Below are 18,962 nucleotides of genomic sequence, written 5' to 3' on the forward strand. Positions count from 1 at the left end.
ACATTTTAGTACATAAAAATCATGCATCAGATTATTATAGTATACCGAAAATACAAAACGCTTAGTTAAACAAAAAGGCTATCTGTAATTTCGTTTTATTAATGTTTTACTTTGAATCTACATAAAAATAGGAAATACCATATAATTGTTATGGTGCTTTAAAAATAAAATGTCCCGATATCCGCTCGACTCGCTCGGCTAGAAAACCGTTTCCTTTATCCGGCACGAAAACAACACGCCTTTACCAACTGATCTGAGATCGGCGATTATTGACGTCACTCGTATTTATGTAACAGTGCGGCGGAGAGGTTGATCTGTTTCCGGATCAGGTTTCAAAATAGACTGCAACCGGAAGTCCGGCGGCGAAGCCGTCCCTCACCCGGAAGTGGTTCCTGGGTCTGTTTGACACGTAGCATCGGAGCGGCAGAGAGCGGATTGTGCGGGGGGTGTTCTAGATAGAGACCATCACACGGTAATGCCCCACACCTACATATTTATATGGTTGTTTTTAATGTTGACCAGATATCGTTAAACTAGCTTTGAGTCAAGTGGCGTGAGTTGTGGAAACTAAGTTGTACGGGTTGCGTTGGCATTTGTCTTTCTTGGTTGGTAAAGCTGAGATTGCTGTGGAGCCCTTGGTTCCGGCCCATAACCGGCACTGGGTTTGTGTTCCAGGCCCTTAACAGACACATTAAGCTGGAATCGCTGATCGCTAAATCACAAAAGTGTTAAAGTACCTAATACGAAGGCTCGCTGTATATGCGTCCGTGTTTCACTAATGGTTATTTTCACTGTTACTCCATTAATGGATATGAGTCTCAGTGCAAGAAATATAATGAGTTAAAATAGCTTCTAAGTGGATTAATAGTGTTATTAAAAGGCCGTGCTCAGTAAACTGTTTAGCCTATGAAGATCTTTCAGGTCATTTTCAGAGCCCTTGGGGCTAATTTTTATTTATTTATTTTTTTTGCTTTGGAGTTATTTCAATCATCTATTTGTTTTTATGTTATTCAATCTTAATGACTGTCTTGTAAATTTGTGGTTTTAACTCGCTTTTCTGTGATATTTGACTCGTATGCTGATCTTCCCGAAATCTGTTCTTTTTCAGGCTGATTTGAAATGTCAGGGTTTGACAACTTCAATACTGATTTCTACGAGTCCAGTTACAGTGTAGATGACCAAGGGCAGGCCGCCTACGGCTATGCCAACACGGAAGATTCATATAACAAGTATGTCACGTATCCCTTCTTATCAATATCTCTTCAGAACGTCTTTAATGATTGTTTTCAGTATTTTTTTTGTCAATTCTTTGTTCAGTAAACCGTGTTCATTCAGTATTTTGCATACAGTTTCATGAAATGAAATTGTTTTTGGCTACTGATTTTGGTGGCAAAGCAGTTCCTAAACGGTAGGCATAAGGTACTAAGGTGAAGAACTTGGACCATTAATCTATTTATTGATAATTATCATTTATGCATGTAAAGATGATAAAGTGCATTATTCTTAGTAGCAGTAACTGTGCAGTAACCCGTTATCCTAAATGCCCAGTCCTGGTTTAACTAGATAGACAAGCCCTCACTGTGAGCATTGGCGGTGTATATGCATACCTGCTGTGCTAGCGCATTCCGCCTGTAAAACGCCTTCTGAAGCATGGCAGTGTCTGGGAACCAGAAAAAGCTATCTGGGAGAAGAAGAGTTTCCCCTTTTCAGAAAAAAAACGGAATCAGCAGAGACACAGGAACTGCAGCTTATTTTAGAAGGAAAGGTTGATGTACGACTAACTAAAGAGATTAGATGTTTGATGTGCTGAATTACTTGCCTTGCAACATAGTAGAGAAAAAATCGTTTAATAAATTAATCACATCTGAATGTGTTAAATAAAATACTGAGTGGATGTGTTTTAGTGCCAATGTAATATAATTATCATTGTGAAAAATAATAATCATTATAATTGTTGTTCTTATCAATTATAATGAATGATGATTTTCCTGGCTTGAGATGTCACCTTTGTTTAGTTTGACCGTGAAATGTGAGCTTCGGTCAATGTGTAAGGCCTTCCAAGTAGAGCATCTCTAGAATCTGATTGGCTGTGCTTAATTAAGGGTGTGACCTATAAAATGCAGAATACATGTACCTCTTAAAAGACCCTGCATGTTCAGTGAGTAGTCAGCTTCCTCTGCTAGTTAATGTGCCCTTATTTTGGTTTGTGCCTTTTCCCCGGGAAACAAAAGGACGGAGGAGGCGAGTAACATCTCTGATGTTTCCACAGACCGTACGGAGGCTACGGCTACCCCCAGCAACCGGGAGGATATGGGGTCCCGTCCCCGGGCATGGCACAGCAACCCTACACGGGTCACATCTACCAGCCGACGCCAGCCTTCACGCCCAGCACCTCGCAGTCCATGTACGGCAGCAGCTTCGAGGATGAGCCACCCCTCTTGGAGGGTAAGGCCGCCAGCAGGTGGCGCAAGCAGGGGCTGGACTGCAGGCCACTAGACTGTTTTGGATGGGTCCCGATGTCCTGGGAATTGATATATGTCCTTTTCCTTTTTTTTCACGTCCCATTGATCTATATCACACAGATTAAATTCACAGTATAGCTTTATATTAGTATTTATTAGGGGGGAGCGTGCAGCTCAGTGAGCTAAGCCTCTGTGCCTGTGATCGGAAGGTTGTCGGTTCAAGCCCCGACCTCAGCAGAATAGTCTCATCTGTGGGCCCTCCAGCTCCATAGGTGCCGCTGCAGGTGGCTGCCCTTCACTTCCGAACTTACTCTCACCTACATGTCTGTGTGTCATGCTAGGCGAATGTCCTCACAAGTGATCAATAAAGTGCCATTATTATCCATCCATCCATCCATTTTCCAAACCGCTTATCCTACTGGGTCGCGGGGGGTCTGGAGCCTATCCCGGAAGCAATGGGCACGAGGCAGGGAACAACCCAGGATGGGGGGCCAGCCCATCGCAGGGCACACTCACACACCATTCACTCACACATGCACTCTTATGGGCAATTTAGTAACTCCAATTAGCCTCAGCATGTCTTTGGACTGTGGGGGGAAACCGGAGTACCCGGAGGAAACCCCACGATGACATGGGGAGAACATGCAAACTCCACACACATGTGACCCAGGTGGAGACTCGAACCCGGGTCCCAAAGGTGTGAGGCAGCAGTGCTAAGCACTGCACCACCATGCCGCCCCGCCATTATCATTATTATTATTATTATTATTATTATTATATTATTATTATTGTTATTATTATTATTATGATGATGAACCTTGCTGCTGTTACTGGTACTGTAAGCCTGTCTGTGAAGCAGTCCTTTGTCCTAAACATTGCCAGAACTGGGAATCAACTTTGACCACATCTGGCAGAAGACGCTGACAGTGCTGCACCCCATGAAGGCAGCAGATGGCAGCATCATGAATGAGACGGACATGGCTGGCCCCATGGTCTTCTGCCTGGCCTTCGGGGCCACGCTGCTGCTGGTGAGGGTCGTCGGGAGCATCTGCATCAGGAAGGTCATGAGCAAAGCGTCAGTGTCCTGCTTCCTGCTGAAGTGCTGGATGCGTTTACCTATATAACGCCTTAATAAAATCTCCTCACACCTGTCTGTGTCTGGAAAGACGATCCCTCTCTGATGTCAGCTGCGTGGACAGCGGGCAATAGGTTGTGATTAAATGAGTGGCTGTGTTGTCGGTCACCGTGTTTCAGCGTCGGCCCTCGCGTGGTCTTACCGGCTGACCCCCCCCCATGCGAAAGGACGGGTCATGCGATACTACTCTGCTTTCAGTGGCCGTTCTTGCATATCTATTACCAGTATTTTATAAGCATTGGGTTGAGACGTATGTAGTTCATTCCTGTGAAGCCGCTGTATGTCTTTGGTTGGCATGCTTGCTCCTTGCATTTTGTGAGATCTGTGGTCCTGGCTGTCTATGCGTAGACATTAATCTGAGCCTGCCGGGCCAGGTATGTTCGGGGAAGGCTCCTGACGTGCCTGTCCTGCTGACCCCCCACATACTGCTTGATTCTGCTTTTCATGGCATCTTTCTGCTCCGTAAGGCTTCCTGCCCTCAGTCCTAGAGCGACAGTGCTGGGGGGGGCCACTGTAGGGTCTATGCCCGGTCACCGGCTCCCTGACCAGGCCGTCTGTGTGTCTATTAGGCCGGGAAGATCCAGTTTGGCTATGTCTACGGCATCAGCGCCATCGGCTGCTTGGCCATGTACTGCCTGCTGAACCTGATGAGCGTGACGGGCGTCTCCTTCGGCTGTGTGGCCAGCGTCCTGGGCTACTGCCTGCTTCCCATGATCGTCTTGTCCAGCGTGGCTGTTGTCTTCTCGCTGCAGTAAGTACCGTCTCCCTCCGTCCGCCACTCTCTGGATCTGAGATGTCGCGTCGTTCGCATGCGTACAGAGACCTGAAATAAATCCTGGGGTTTCCTGTGGTTGCAGAGGCATGATGGGAATCGTGGTGACAGCAGTGATCATCGGCTGGTGCAGCTTCTCTGCCTCCAAGATCTTCATCTCAGCCCTGGCCATGGACGGACAGCAGCTCCTGGTGGCTTACCCCTGCGCCCTCCTCTACGGCGTTTTTGCCTTGATATCCGTCTTCTGAGCTACCCAGGGCGCCCCTGGCACGTAGAACACGACAGACGGACACCTGGCATGTAGGAGAGAGTAAGAGTTGCACACCCATCCTGAAGTGTCGAAGGGCCAGACCGTTCCCCGGGGATGAGCGTGGATGTGTCCAGTAGGAAAACATTGGCAAATGTTGGCGGCCAGGCCTCGTTTGGGCTGTGACACGCCCCTCTCCCTTCCCCAGAGGACCGATCAATGTGGCCTTTAGAGACTGTGTCGGCATCATTGCAGAAATTCAAGTTAGACTTTTTATCATCAATGCAGAATATGTATAATAATCATTTTGAATCTTCGAGATGTTTCTTTATCTTTGTTGTTCTGATGCCGCCCCCAGTGTCTGCTTACTCTTAGGCTACACACACACACACACACACACAACCATATTTATTTTCATATTTGTTTGCATGCAGAATTTTTTTTTTTTTCTTTTTAATGGGGCACAATAATTTTGTTTTAGATTGAGTCTTTGTTATATGAGATGATGATATGAGATAATGCAAACAAGTTGACCAAAGCCTGGTTCTGCCTTGCTCTGTTCAGTCTCTGAAACGGGCCCTGTTCTGGACGCCTCTCTGGCACCATCATTAGGTATCCGGCGGAACTGCAGGAGCCTGCATGTACGCTGCGGCGTGGTCGCGTGTTGCTATACGAGCACAATTTCCTTTGAAAATATCAGCTGTCATTATGTTTAAGCAGAGCTGTTCTCAGTGGAATCCCCTTTCTGAAAGACGTGGAATAGCAGAAGTGTTCGAGATTCACCACTTTGATTTGTCTTTTCTCACCGTTGCTCTGTAATCAGACCCATTAGTTTGATCCATCACTCTCCATCTGACTTAACGATGGGATCATAGGGTGGTTATTTGCCACGGTCATATTTTTATAGGTAATTCACTCTCAGCCGGGGGCTGTTCCTCCATCAGAATTGGACAAACCAGAGTAGAGGATTTCCAGACGAGGCCCATTTACATGCTTCTCCATGTTCATTCCCTTGTGGTTTAGTAACACTTCTAGTGGTTGGTTGCCGATGACTCCGCTCGCTTAAAAAGGACTGATAACAGCCCACGATACTGGCCAGTATAAATTCAGGACCTAAACCGATGTTAGTTTCGTTGTGCGAAGCTGGTGTTCGATTATCTGCTTGTTCGCAGCAGTGCTTTTAAAATCTGATGCCAAGATCAAAGGCTTGTTTTCCCGAGCAGAGCGTTGGCTGGTTCACGAGCCGCGTCCATTTCCTAATGATCCCAGCTGCTGAAAATGCTCCTCTTCTTTTAACGTAATGTACAGAGTGCACACATTTGTATACTGTACCATTGGATTTGTATGTGTGAGCTTCCTTAATGATGTTCTATGGAAATAAAAGATGTGATATCTTGTTTTTGTTGCTTTTTTTTTTTAAATACGTCCTCAAGAACACCGTAGTTTACAATGCGTTGCTCTATAAAATTCCAGCCTCCGACCACCAGGGGCACCCTGTAATCTTTACATCTATACAATCGCACGCCTGGGTGGTATGGTACTCTCCCTGTTATCACATGGATTCCTCAGCTGCTATGGCTTCTTCCCACCATCCGCATGATTACGGTTTTGGTAGGCTGTGCCTTGGAATTGTGTCGTGCGGTGCACTGTAGACAGTTATTCAGCATGCTTAAGGAGAATAACCATCATAGTTTAGTTTGGAATAACCTAACTTTTAACCATATAAAAACAGTCGTAATATTATGTCTGTTACAAATGGAGTACTTCATCGTTGCTTTTATTTTGTTTCCCAAAACCCAGTAGAATGCATCTCCTCCATTGTATTTTTGCTGTCAAGGTTGCCCTGACTCTGCAGGGGCCTAAAAAGCAGTTCAAGCAGAGGTCTAACACTAGGGGTCAGTGTTGAGTTATTTTTGTGCCTGTGTTCCCGCAGGCGGCGGTATGGACGTTACGTAACCTGGCTGTCTGTCACGGATCAGTTATTCTGAAAGATGCTGTGGCTGTGAGCAGATTCCTGTAATCAGCGCGGCTTGTCGCTCTATGAGTGTGTGTCAGATCGGACAGAGAAAGCCACACAGCTTTCATCTAACTACGCTATGCGCTTCAGGATTTCCTCGTGCTCAGCGTTCGTTAGTCTACCTAAGCTTTGATGCGCTCCCTAGACAAAGAGTAAATTCTTTTACACTTTGAGGATGCCTGTAGCATTTTGATTACAGCACATTTTAGACCGTTAGGAGTGAATTACAATTAGAAATATTTTGTAAATCGTTATGGAGCCAGTTGGCTTGTTCCATTTCTTGCACTCTAATGTAGCTGAAAACACAATCGATTTCTGGGTCAAATGCATTTTGTGTCTCAAATTGTCAGTTTGTTTCTCAGATGTGGGTGGTACTGAGCATGGTTTCCACATAGGAATTCATTTTCACCATGTGAATTTAGTTTTCAGAATCTGATGTTAAAATAAGACCTTGGCAGTTATTTGGTTATTAGTAGTTAGCCATGCTAGGCTTAGTTGTCTGGTTAGTCACCTTCCTGTGAGCGCCTTCTCACCTTCCGACACTGTGACTGCTTTGTTGTGACAGAACCATGAGGCTCTGACACCCCCGGCCATCATGCCACAGGAGGTGGAGGCCATGCCTCATGCGTGAGTGTGAGCAGAGCTTGTAACTTGCATCTCCTGACTTCTCCAGATTTTTACCCTCCTTTCTCCTACCTCCCCATTTCAGTGCCGCTTATACCCTCTTATGAACTCACTCTGTAGCTTGACTGCTGCCCGGCCCCTCCTGGGACCTTAAAGACCCCCATGCCCTCGGCCCCCATGTCCCCGTGACAAGCCCTCCTTCACCAGCTGGCCCAGATCATGGTGTCCCACTGTATCCATCTGCATATTCATGGCCGAGGTGGCTCGGCTGCTTTCCGCACCGCCGAGCTGCTGATATGGCGTTTAGCGCGTCCCGATGGCTCTGTTAATTGCGTGCTGGCCGTGTGCGTTGCGTTGGACAGCATGTGCAGCCAGGGTAGCATTTGCATTTCCCTTTTATTGTCCTATTTAATGCTGGTGAGTGGCCACTATCAAGCGCTTAATGATGCTGTAATGACCTGAGGGACTGTCACTGGAAGAGCCAAGACTCATGCACTAGAGTGAGGTTTATCAGCTCTTAACTGAATGTGCCCCCCCTCCACACACACATACAGGATGGGCAGTATTTCTGCTACATATATTTTAAATACCAGAATTGTATTTTGCAATTTGTATTTGACTTCATAAAATGATTATGTAATTTATATCAAATAATTTAACGTTCAGTATTTTTCTGTTTTGAAAATGCAACACTTTCCCCATAATGTATGCTTGATGAGGTCATGTGCATGAAATGTTTGTGCAAAAATTCCCACACACTCCAGCATGTTGTGGAAACCTTCCCAGAAGAGTGGCAGCTGTTATAGCTGCAAAGGGGAACTGACTCCATATTGACACCTGTGGGTTTAGAATGGGATGCCATAGAAGGTCATGTGAGTGTAATAGCCAGGTCTCCTAATGCTATTTATACATATAAAGTACATTTTGATATGTTTTTGCCCATCTTTCTACACGCTCTACACAGCTGCATTCTTCAATATCCCACATGATCCCTAAGCTAAGGAATAAATGATTCATTTAATCACTTGCTACGAATACAAATTCATTTTATATTGCATATTTTTCACTTATTTTTTAGTCCTTTTATTTCCCTAAATATTATGGCGCCGATCAGGAAAATGCACCTTAATCTCATTGTGCTGCAGTGCAATGACAATAAAGCTCGCTATTCTATTCTATTCCGTTCTATTCTATTCCACTTAAAATTAGACCTGCGCAAAAACATCAAAAGACTTCAGTGGAGGAAAAAAAGGTCTTATTAAAAGCTTTGGTCTCCAAGGTTGTACAGTATGTCTTGTACTGTGAAGTTTAGTCACAAACTCCACCTTCTAGAAGAGATGCCCCATTTCATATAGAGGAGTTCTTTTCTTTTGATATGTAACGTTAAAAATTATATATTTTTATTTTGGTCCCAGCACTTAGTGGAATGAATCACTCTCATTGGGTGTTACTGTATTGTAAGCATCTCCTACACTATTAATAATGCGCCTGGTTAACCTATAAGTCGAGGGTCTGCTTTAGGAATAAAAGTGAAATAAAAATGAAATGAAAAGTTTGTATTTCCCCAGCAATGGTTGTCTGAATAGGAGCGCGATGGTGGTGCATTGGTTAGCACTGTTGCCTCACACCTTTGGGACCCGGGTTCGAGTCTCCGCCTGGGTTACATGTGTACGGAGTTTGCATGTTCTCCCCATGTCATCGTGGGGTTTTCTCTGGGTACTCCGGTTTCCCCCTACATTCCAAAAACATGCTGAAGCTAATTGGAGTTACTAAATTGCCCGTAGGAATGCATGTGAGAGTGAATGGTGTGTGAGTGTGCCCTGCAATGGGCTGGCCCCCCATCCTGGGTTGTTCCCTGCCTCGTGCTCATTGCTTCCAGGATAGGCTCCGGACCCCCCACGACCCAGTAGGATAAGTGGTTTGGAAAATGGATGGATGGATGGTTGTCTGAATAATGAATGTATAGTTAAAACCCTTTACTTAATAAATAATGTAACTTGGGCTCACTGTTATATCATAGGAGTTTGTTCTTTAACGTTTGTTAGGGGATTTGTATAATCTTATAGATTAAGAGCAACATGTACTGACGATTACAGTTGATGATTCAGTTTTGTTCTGTATGGGTGATGCAAGTTACTGTTTGGCTCAGAGTTCAAACAGATGGTTCTGATAATGATGAATGAAAGATTTTTGTCTTTTTTTTTGGTTACAAGAAGAACCAAACTTATTTACCAGAAGTTAGACTTCACCTTTCCAGGAAATTATCATAATATTTGCTCATTATGGGATTTCGCGTCAGTTTCTTCTTGTAAGTGTTCAAATTCCTGACCTTTAAAGGGATCGTCTGGTGGGTATCCGGCAGGGTGATGAGGCAGCCTGATGAGGCAGGCCCCAGCCTGGTTGCCACCAGCAAGACCAGCCCTGTGCTCCTACCCACGAACACCCCTAGGGCCACATGACACAAACACCCTCTCTTTCAAGAAAGCCAGAGATTCTGGGTGCTTTTTAATGGCTGGGAATGAAAAACATCTTTCGGTTAAAGGAGAAGAGTCTTGCCATCACAAAGCGATAAACAGAACAAGCAGATTAGCACTTTTTGCAATAAACCTCGAAAAAAATGTGAAAGCTTCTTATTATTTTAATATGATCACACAGACAGATGCTGCACAGAGAAATCCATCCATTTTCTGTAACATTTTGTCCTGTTCAGGCTCACAGCAGTACAGAGCCTATGGACACAAGGTGGGGAACAACCCAGGATAGGGCACCAACCCATTAGAGGGCAAACTCACAGGCCATTCACTCACTCACACACACACAGGTAATTTGGTAACTCAACCTCAGCAGGTTTTTGGACTGTGGGGGGAAACCAGAGTACCTACTGGAAACCCCACAATGACACAGGAAGAACATGCAAACTCCACACACATGGAACCATGGCAGAGACTCGAACCCCAGTCTCAGGGGTGTGAGGCAACACTGCTAACCACCATACTACCCCTGTATGGCGAAATATTGGCCCTTTTCTATGCATGTAACTTGACCTTTCCTGAGCCGCCTCTATTCATTCTGACAGCAAATCAGGGAATCACGGAAGCTGGTGGAACCTCCACAACAGGAAGTCCCGCCCCAGGCCACAGGAAGGAGGCAGCTTCCTCAGAAGCTGCTGGACTCAAACATAACAGCCTGTCTGACAGGCGCTGTGCCTGAAAAATGGAACAGACAAGAATAAGAGGAGATTATGTTGTTTTTTTTGTCTGTCTTGTGTGTTTTGTATTTGATTATGTAATTTTGGATGTAATGAGTAAATTTCTGCATGAACAGCTCTGAAATCCCAGTCCTGCCTATGATCTTAGTGAAATAAGAGGGATAAGACAGAAGTCTGTCGTGTGATAAAACCGAATCCAGGAGGGGCTGTTTCCAGCCCCGTGAGGTCATGCCATGTCCCCTGAGTGTTCACAGTGGGCTCATCTCCGTCCATGTCACATGGTAAAGCCAAATCTGAGAGGGACTGTGTTTCAGGCCCCGTGAGGTCACGCCTCATCCCCTGAGTGTTCAAAGTGGCCTCATCTCCATCCGTGGTAATATTTGGTGAGTCCTGAGGCTTGGCAGCATCTGCATTGGTGAACAGCGTGTTACGTTGCTCTGCAAATGAGAGTAAATTGTTGTTTTGAATGCAGTACTGGAACATCTGTGTCCACTGGAAAATGAATGTCAACATCCTCCAAAGCGCATTCTTATCCTTAATTAGAGCTCTCGCCTCTAATATTGTCTAATAACCACAACAAGTTGCCTCAACAAACAAACATGCCTCCAATTATGAAGTGTGTTATCAGGTCTTCACTTCAGTTGAGTTTTAAATGCTATTTCCAGCAGTTTTCCTCTGACAAGATACAATTATAATGAATAATGAATAATTGATTCTGTGTGTTTCTTTAAGTTTGAAACAAGTATTTTCACCTGGCAGAATGACTGCAAGCCTTCTCTATAAACTTTTTACGGCCTGGAGTCAGACCGAAGAGCGGACATTGCGTTGTCTTGTTCCATATGCCGACAGCATAATTAAAGCCTCTGTGCCTTTATCAGAAGGTTGTTGGATCAAGCCTGACCTGGGCACGTCTGTGGGCCCTTGAGTGAGGCCCTTAACCCCCAGATTCCTGAGTGCTGCAACAGGTGGCTGCCCTTCATGGCCAGCTTGTTCTCACCTACAGAAAGCAAGTTGGGGGAGGCGTAAAGAGAATTTCCCCATGGGGATCAATAAAGTACCAATTATTATTATAAGGCATGTGGCCTGAGAAGGTACAGATGGCCAGGAGAGCTGCCCTTATTCCCCAATGCCAAGTGCTTGAGCGGCTGAATAGCCAGCTTCCTGATGGGAAGAATTATAGCAGCACTGGTGGGTAGTCAGTGTTTGGTTAATTGGTAACACTTTACTTGATGGGGCACAAATAATATCATATTATGTTCTTACTTACGTATTAATTAGCCGCAATCTTAGTTACATTTACGACTTTTTTGAAGTTGATTCAAAAAAGGGGATAGAAGTAATCTAGCAAACTATAGGCCAATCAGTTTAACTTGCATAACTGGAGAATTAATGGAAGCTATAATCCAAGTGAAAATAGTAGATTACTTGGATTCAAATAACATTCTGAGGGACAGCCAACATGGATTTAGGAGAGGTAGATCCTGTTTAATGAATTTACTTGGGTTCTTTCAGGAAGCTACAAGAGAAATTGATCACAAAAAGGCCTACGATGTGATCTACTTTGATTCCCAGAAGGCCTTTGATGTCCCCCACAAACGGCTCTTACTTAAGCTCAAAGCTGCAGGGATTTTAGGAACTGTAGCAGCTGGGATCGAAAACTGGTTAATAGACAGGAATCAGCGAGTAGTTATTAGAGGCACAATGTCACAGTGGGCCTGCATTCGTAGTGGGGTACTGCAGGGTTCAATTTTAGGACCATTATTTGTTCCTAATTTACATTAAATTAATGATATTGACACAAATACATAAAGTAAACTGGTTAAAGTTGCAGATGACACCAAGGTGGATGGTGTAGCAGATACAAAATTAGCAGCACAGAGGCTACAAAGGGATCTGGATTTAATGAGCGACTGCACTGATACCTGGCAGATGAAATTTAACATAGATAAATGTAGGGAGCAGAAATATAAAGTGCAGATATTTTATGGGTTCCACGGAAATAAAGGTAACTGATTAAGAGAAAGACCTCGGCGTGTATGTTGCTGCTTCCATGTCGCACTCTCGCCAGTGTGGGGAAGCAATTAAAAAGGCCAATAGGATGTTGGGTTACATCTCTAGGTGTGTGGAGTTTAAGTCAAGGGAGGTGATGCTACGATTATATAGTTCCTTGGTAAGACCCCACCCAGAATATTATGTGCAGTTTTGGTCACCATTTCTTAAAAAGGACATTACTGCCTTGGAAAGGATGCAATGTAGGGCTACGAGAATGGTTCCTGGTCTTATGAGGAGAGTTTAGCTGAGCTGAATCTGTTTAACCTCGAGCAAAGGAGACTAAGGTGGGAAATGATCCAGGTATATAAGATTCTAACAGGTCTCGATGCTGTTCAGCCAAATGGCTACTTCAATATTAATTTGAATACTAGAACTCGTGGCCATATAAGTGGAAATTAGCAGAACATTTTAAAGTGAATTTGAGGAAGCACTTCTTTATACAGAGTATAGTAGAGTATGGAATAGTCTTCCTGCTAGTGCAGCGCAAGCTAAAACCCTGGGTTCCGTTAAATCAAAGGTAGATAATATTTTAACAACTCTGAGCTATTAGTTAAGTTCTCCCCAAACGAGCTTGATGGACCGAATGGCCTCCTCTCATTTGTAAATTTTTTATGTTCTCCTTATTTATTTTTTATTCTTTTTCTTAAGAAAGAAATAAAATCCCACAACCTCCACCAACAGGAACCTGTAACATCTCCCCATGTCGATGTTGAAATTCTGTCTAAAGATTTTCTTCTCAGATGCAGGTCCGTCACTATGACCTACACATTCACACATCCTTCCTCAGGTCTGCTAATTGTCCTCGGCACACTTTGGTATCGTCTGACATCGGGCCCCGCGATGAAGACCTGCCATTTTTTTCCGTATCCACACTGTTCCCCGCTGCCTCTCTGAACTTGGAGACCGCCGTCTTCCACGCGTAGAACGCTAGAAGCAGGAATCTGCGACTGACTGGCACAGAAGGGTAATAAAACACAATTGATTCCTACTGTGGAATACAGGCATGAAAGGTTTAGCACGAGCCGTTCCATATTTATAATGGCTACTTGTGCAGGCGGGGTCACAGTGACCCTGAGCCTGTCCATCGGTGCGGAGGGGCAGATCATTCATCAGCAGACACAGGCCAAGGGCCCTGGGGTTCTGAGCTGGCTGAGGCCCCCCCGCTACTTTCCACGGTGGCATAGATGTCGACTGGGGGTTACATTAATTATCTCTTAATGCAAATGTAAGTGGTTAAACAGCTTATGTAAAAGCTTCTCAGAAAACAGGCTGATGTAAATTTAAAGACACTTGCATCCTTAACAGACAGTACTGCTCTGTTTTTACCAAAGCGGGTCATTGTTTGTACAGTCCTTACTCACTCCATTTCAAATTGACATATTTTTTTTGCAGATTTTTTCCTCCTTACATTTTCATTGTCTTCTCGTACATACATTATCCCTTTATCCTTTGTCGTATTTGTTTCTGCCGACATTGTCCTATGCTGCATTCTCCTCATTGGATGCTATTGGACAGAGACAGCCCCCCTTGTGGGGATGGGCGAGTCCCGTCTTGCTTTATCTTATCTGGTGGCATCAGATGGACACTCTGACCGCCGTCCCCGTTCTCCAGATCCCCAGCCAGGGTCTCCATGGCTTTGCTCTGGGTCGTCCTCCCCCTTCCAAATGAGCCATGTCCTCTCAGCCTGCTGCTGCGTAAAGCTGCTGGGTGCAGTTCGATGTGATGCCGATGACCCTTTAATTAAGCTGGATTGGCTTGTGATCTACGCGTCTGAAGGAGGATGTATGTTCACCGCAGAGCGATGAGGTCATTCAGAAGTTCACCGCCTCATTGGCCTGAGGGAGGCTCTCTGTCAGCTGCCACCTGCTCCCGCTGTCCCTTGGTTTCCAGTCTGCCCCCACGGCCGAACAGACGTGGGCTCGCAGATGGAGTAAACCGTGGGAACGACCCTCTCTTCTCTGTCCTGCTCTCGCCATCTCTGCTGGCTTCCTTTGACCTGGGGACCATTGTCATGGAAGAGGCTCGGCTCACCCTGTACACCAGGCTTCACTTCACTTCCCACACAATCAGCCCAGAAATGCTTTCTGCCCTTTCAAAGATATAGATATTCACTTTGGTTTGGACACCTTATGTATGGCCATTTCCTGCATCTTAGTCATACTATTCTAGTCAAAGGTTCTTCATCTTTCTTAGGCATTAAAGTCTGTTAGACGGCCCCTTAATACCTACCCATCCATTCATCCATCCATCCATCCATCCACCCCCCTTCTAACCCTGAGCCTGTTCGCAGACCCTGTTAATTTGTCATGTGATTATTCGTTACAGCATTCATCTGCTCCTGGGCACACTGTGAAACACCCTGAATGCTTCCAAGAGCAGAACTGCAGATAATAATTTTTGATTTTGCTACTTTAAGGGTATAAACGCAGGTTCCTCCTTCAGGTGCTTTTGGAAAAGTCTGTCAGCCGCAAATCCTCCTCCCCGCTGAGGGCTGCAGCAGATCTCCGCCGTCAGACATGCCTCCTCCCACACTGCATGAAGCAGTGTGTGTATCTGTGAGTTAGGATACTTTGCCTGTGGTTGATAGCTTGCTGATTCAAATCCTAGGGTCAGCAAAGTGATTTTCCCACTGGGCCACTGAGCAAAGTCCTTAACGCCCAAACACTCCAGGGATTAGCTGACTCTGCATTCACAAAAAAAAAAAGAAAATGTATGTTACTTTGGATAAACGTGTCAGCTAATGAAATAATACCAGATTAGCCAGCAGTTCACAGTGAGCCCCACCTGGGTTACGCTGGTATTTCTGTATGCTCAGTGCTTTGTCTATTCTTATTTATTTCTCGTTAATTAACATCGTGTGTCCCGCTTCCACACCATGAGCTGTTGTGCGTGGCAGGGTGCTGCCCCACCAGCACAGCCCCGTAAACATGCCAGATCTGGCCATTTAAGGGCGACGTGAACTTGATCCCGGAGCGGGTCGGCTGGTCATACATCTGACAGCCTCAGCATCCCTTCCTGAAGCCCCCCGAGAGCTGGATGAAAATCCACAAAAAAAAATCCAAGATCAGAAGGCCAAGGTGGGCGGTGAGTCAGTACGTTTTGCACCCAGTTAGTTTAAAGACACGTCTTTAAAGTTAGAGTTACAATTAACTTGCCGATTTATTAGTCCTGAGACACTTTGTAGACATTTTCAAATCCAGGCTGAAAACATTCCTCTTTGATCAGGCTTTAGCCCAGTTTAACACCAGCTTAACACCAGCTTAACACCAGCTGAACACCATGCTGCACTGCTATCCCTCTAACAGCACCTTTTTACCTGAATTTATATGTAATTTCCTTTTCATTTTCAGGCTTCTCTCTTCAGATTTTCAGATTTTTTTCTCTTTTAAATCTACTGTTTTGAAAGTTTTTAATTTCTATTCTCATTTCTTTTTAATTTGAAAATAAATTTCTTTCATTGTATTCTGTATTTTTATTGTGTGTAGAGCACTGATACTGAATGACCACGGTATATGAAAGGCGCTATATAAATGAATTTGACTTGCCTTGTCTGCCTCCAGGTGGGATGGTTCATATCGTCGAGTTTCCGCTGCTGGTTTTTCTCATGTCATGTTTTGTTTCTGCAGATCGAATCTCACCATCAAAGCTTCATTATCTACTAGCTGACATTTAGCTGTTACTCGTTATTGAACTGTGTGCTGGAATTGATACACTGTATGATTGGATACCCATTAATTAAGTGAATGGTTTTCCAAATACATTTAGTAACGCACTATGAGTAGTGCAGCATGTGATAATCAAGATCTATAATGATATTTTTTTCTGTCCAAATCTCCTAGATAAGGTTACTGAGGGGACCTGGACATTTTGTATTGGGGGCAGCGTTTGACTGTGGATGGAACATGCACACTCTCCTCTTCTACTGATGGCTTATGGCATCTAACTGACCAATGAAAAGATGTTTTATAAAGTCATCTATTTCATTTAGTATTTATGTTAGTACTAGCTGACATCTGTACTCATGAAGATTGTTTGTATTGATTACTTGACAACACTACTGTCAACATCGATAGCCGGATAGCTAGCTCACTACATCCATGTTGATTGTAAAATCGACAATTTATCATTAAACTATTCAGCGACGGCTGTGTGATGAGAGGTGTCTGTTTGGGGTGACATGGATGCCTCCTGGTATTTTTTAAAGGTTTACTGTGTAAAGTAGTTTCTGAGAAAATAGTCCTGAAGTGATCGATTTTTGGAGGTACGTGTTTTTCACTGGACAGCGACAGCATGTAATTCTGTGTAATTAACGGTGCCGTGTGTCTCATGCACTGACAAACACTAACATCCCAACTCGCCTGCAGTGCCTGTCACTTCCTTATGCTAATCTCAGCCAGGTGCAGGGATGCAGGGCTGTAATCGGTGAGGCACATTATCTATCATGATCCTGTGAACGAGTTCGGCTTTGGCCTGACATGTCCATCCAGTGTTCTTTGTGCTTTTTACCCAGAAATATTAATTGCTGCATCAGATGAAAATGAATATGGCTTCTTTCACTGAACGCTGTAATAATCCCTCTGCAGATGGACTCTGTTAACCACCTGCCATTTTCAGGACTTTTCTCTTCCCGACGTTTGAAATGTAACTGATCTTTTTATTGTTTATTTCCAAATACAGGGTTCCCCCCCCCTCCCGGATATAAAAAGGGATGACAGTGATGTTGCCAGGGTAACCTTATCTCAATGTTACTCGTGTTATTTTTTTGTTTAAAATCGAGAAAAACAGGGGTAATACAATCAGGGTTTAAATAATTGTGTGGTAACGCTTTATGTTAAGTGCACAATCATAATGCATTCATTATGCATTAATAGAGCCTTCAGTGCACCTTCATAAGGCATTTATAATGCATTCATAGAACATTCATAGGAAGCATGCAAGCATACCTTATCCTAACATACCTCAAGAACTTCAAAATACATTAATGACAAACATTACGCGATTATAAAGTTTGTCATTATCATATAATGTTCGTTTTTAATGTATATTAAAACTTTAAGATATGTTAGAATGTTGTGGTATATTTGCATGTCGCTTATGAATGTTCTATGAATGCATTATGAAGATGCAATGAATGTTCTACGAATGCATTATAAAGGCATGTAAAACCTTACTTTTTATTAATGTATATTAAAGCTGTTATGGTATGTTAGCATGTTGAGATATAGTTACATGTTGCTTATGAATGTTTTACAAATGCATTATGAAGGCATTATAAGAGTGCAGTTAATGTAAAGCGTTACCAGTTGGGTATTATTAAGTGCAATGGTTTCTATAGACCATTAATGTAAACAATTATTTTCTTTGACAGGTTGTGAAGAAAAGCCAGTGTGATTAGCAGAGAGCTATAATATTTTACTGAGCGGATGATGCACAGCTCTGGTTTTAAATAGGCAATGTGAAGGTGTTAGTGCACAAATCTATCCTCAGCTTGCTTACAGGCTCCAGGTAGCTGCATGTGTCTTCCTTGGCTCATCCATCACCAACGGTAACCATTTACGGGGCTGGAAACTCTCCCAGGAAATAATAATGATGTGTTTTCATATCAAATAGTATCAAACAGTAGAAAATAATACTAGTGTTTTGATATCAAACAGGAACAAAATACTATAGAAATAAGAGCAAACTGCATTTAATGCTGTAGATATTTACTTAAATATGTCTGTGTGCAGGGATGGACTGGCATCCTGGTACATTTAGGGTGTACCCTGCCTCATCCCCCATACACCCTGCAACCCAGCTCTGGAAAATGGATGCATGGTTATGAATTCAAATAATTCAGTGGTGAGCAATCTTATCCAGAAAGGGCCGCTCTGTGTGTGGGTTTTCACTGCAACTCCCTAATTAGATTACTAATTATAGGACTGATTGGCTGATGAGTTCTCACTACTGGGTTGGAACAGCTGACCTAAAGGTTACCCCAAAAACCTGCATGCACACTATCCCTTTGTGGAACGATTGCCCATCTGCCCAAAAAAAAAACATAAATCCTTAAAATCATAATAATTTGGATTTAAAGGGGGAGTTTTGAAAAACTCCCCCTTTATCTTAGAAGGAGTTTTAGTGCTGTCTATCCATCTAGATTGTTCTGCTGGCTGTCTGGTTTTGGAAATATTGGTTGAAATGTCGGGCTTCTCCCAATTATAATGGGACTGAATGTCATTCTTTCTGTGGTGATTAAAGCGGCAGAAAAATGCCTTTGAAAAACTCAACAGCAGCATCTCTTACCACGAATCGTGATTAAGTTACTCAGGATGATCTGCAGACTTTGTAGTAAGCCGTTTAATGCACAAACTGTTTTCGTCTACAGAACTCCGCACACGTCTGCGCAGTGATGCGTTTGGCCTGTGGGCTGAACTGCCCCTTTAAGACTCCATGAACATTCATG

General features: G+C 43.9%; 1 protein-coding gene across 1 annotated transcript; it reads left to right on the forward strand.

The window, feature by feature from the left end:
• The first annotated feature begins 362 nt into the window (after positions 1-362).
• Positions 363-6,013, forward strand: yipf5 (Yip1 domain family, member 5). The gene is made up of 6 exons (XM_049028908.1): positions 363-472; positions 1,109-1,229; positions 2,270-2,445; positions 3,345-3,490; positions 4,167-4,348; positions 4,455-6,013. The coding sequence occupies exons 2-6, from the start codon at positions 1,120-1,122 to the stop codon at positions 4,615-4,617; spliced, it is 777 nt and encodes a 258-aa protein (XP_048884865.1). The 5' UTR covers positions 363-472; positions 1,109-1,119; the 3' UTR covers positions 4,618-6,013.
• The last annotated feature ends 12,949 nt before the right edge of the window (positions 6,014-18,962 follow it).

Source organism: Brienomyrus brachyistius, chromosome 10, assembly GCF_023856365.1.
Source record: "Brienomyrus brachyistius isolate T26 chromosome 10, BBRACH_0.4, whole genome shotgun sequence".
NCBI classification, from domain to species: Eukaryota; Metazoa; Chordata; class Actinopteri; order Osteoglossiformes; family Mormyridae; genus Brienomyrus; species Brienomyrus brachyistius.

Bases quoted from the DNA above. Each gene is read 5' to 3' on its own strand.
- yipf5 (XM_049028908.1), top strand. From the start codon at position 1,120: ATGTCAGGGTTTGACAACTTCAATACTGATTTCTACGAGTCCAGTTAC. The intron at 1,230-2,269 runs GTATGTCACGTA...ATGTTTCCACAG, and splicing joins ACGGAAGATTCATATAACAA to ACCGTACGGAGGCTACGGCT. The intron at 2,446-3,344 runs GTAAGGCCGCCA...AAACATTGCCAG, and splicing joins TGAGCCACCCCTCTTGGAGG to AACTGGGAATCAACTTTGAC.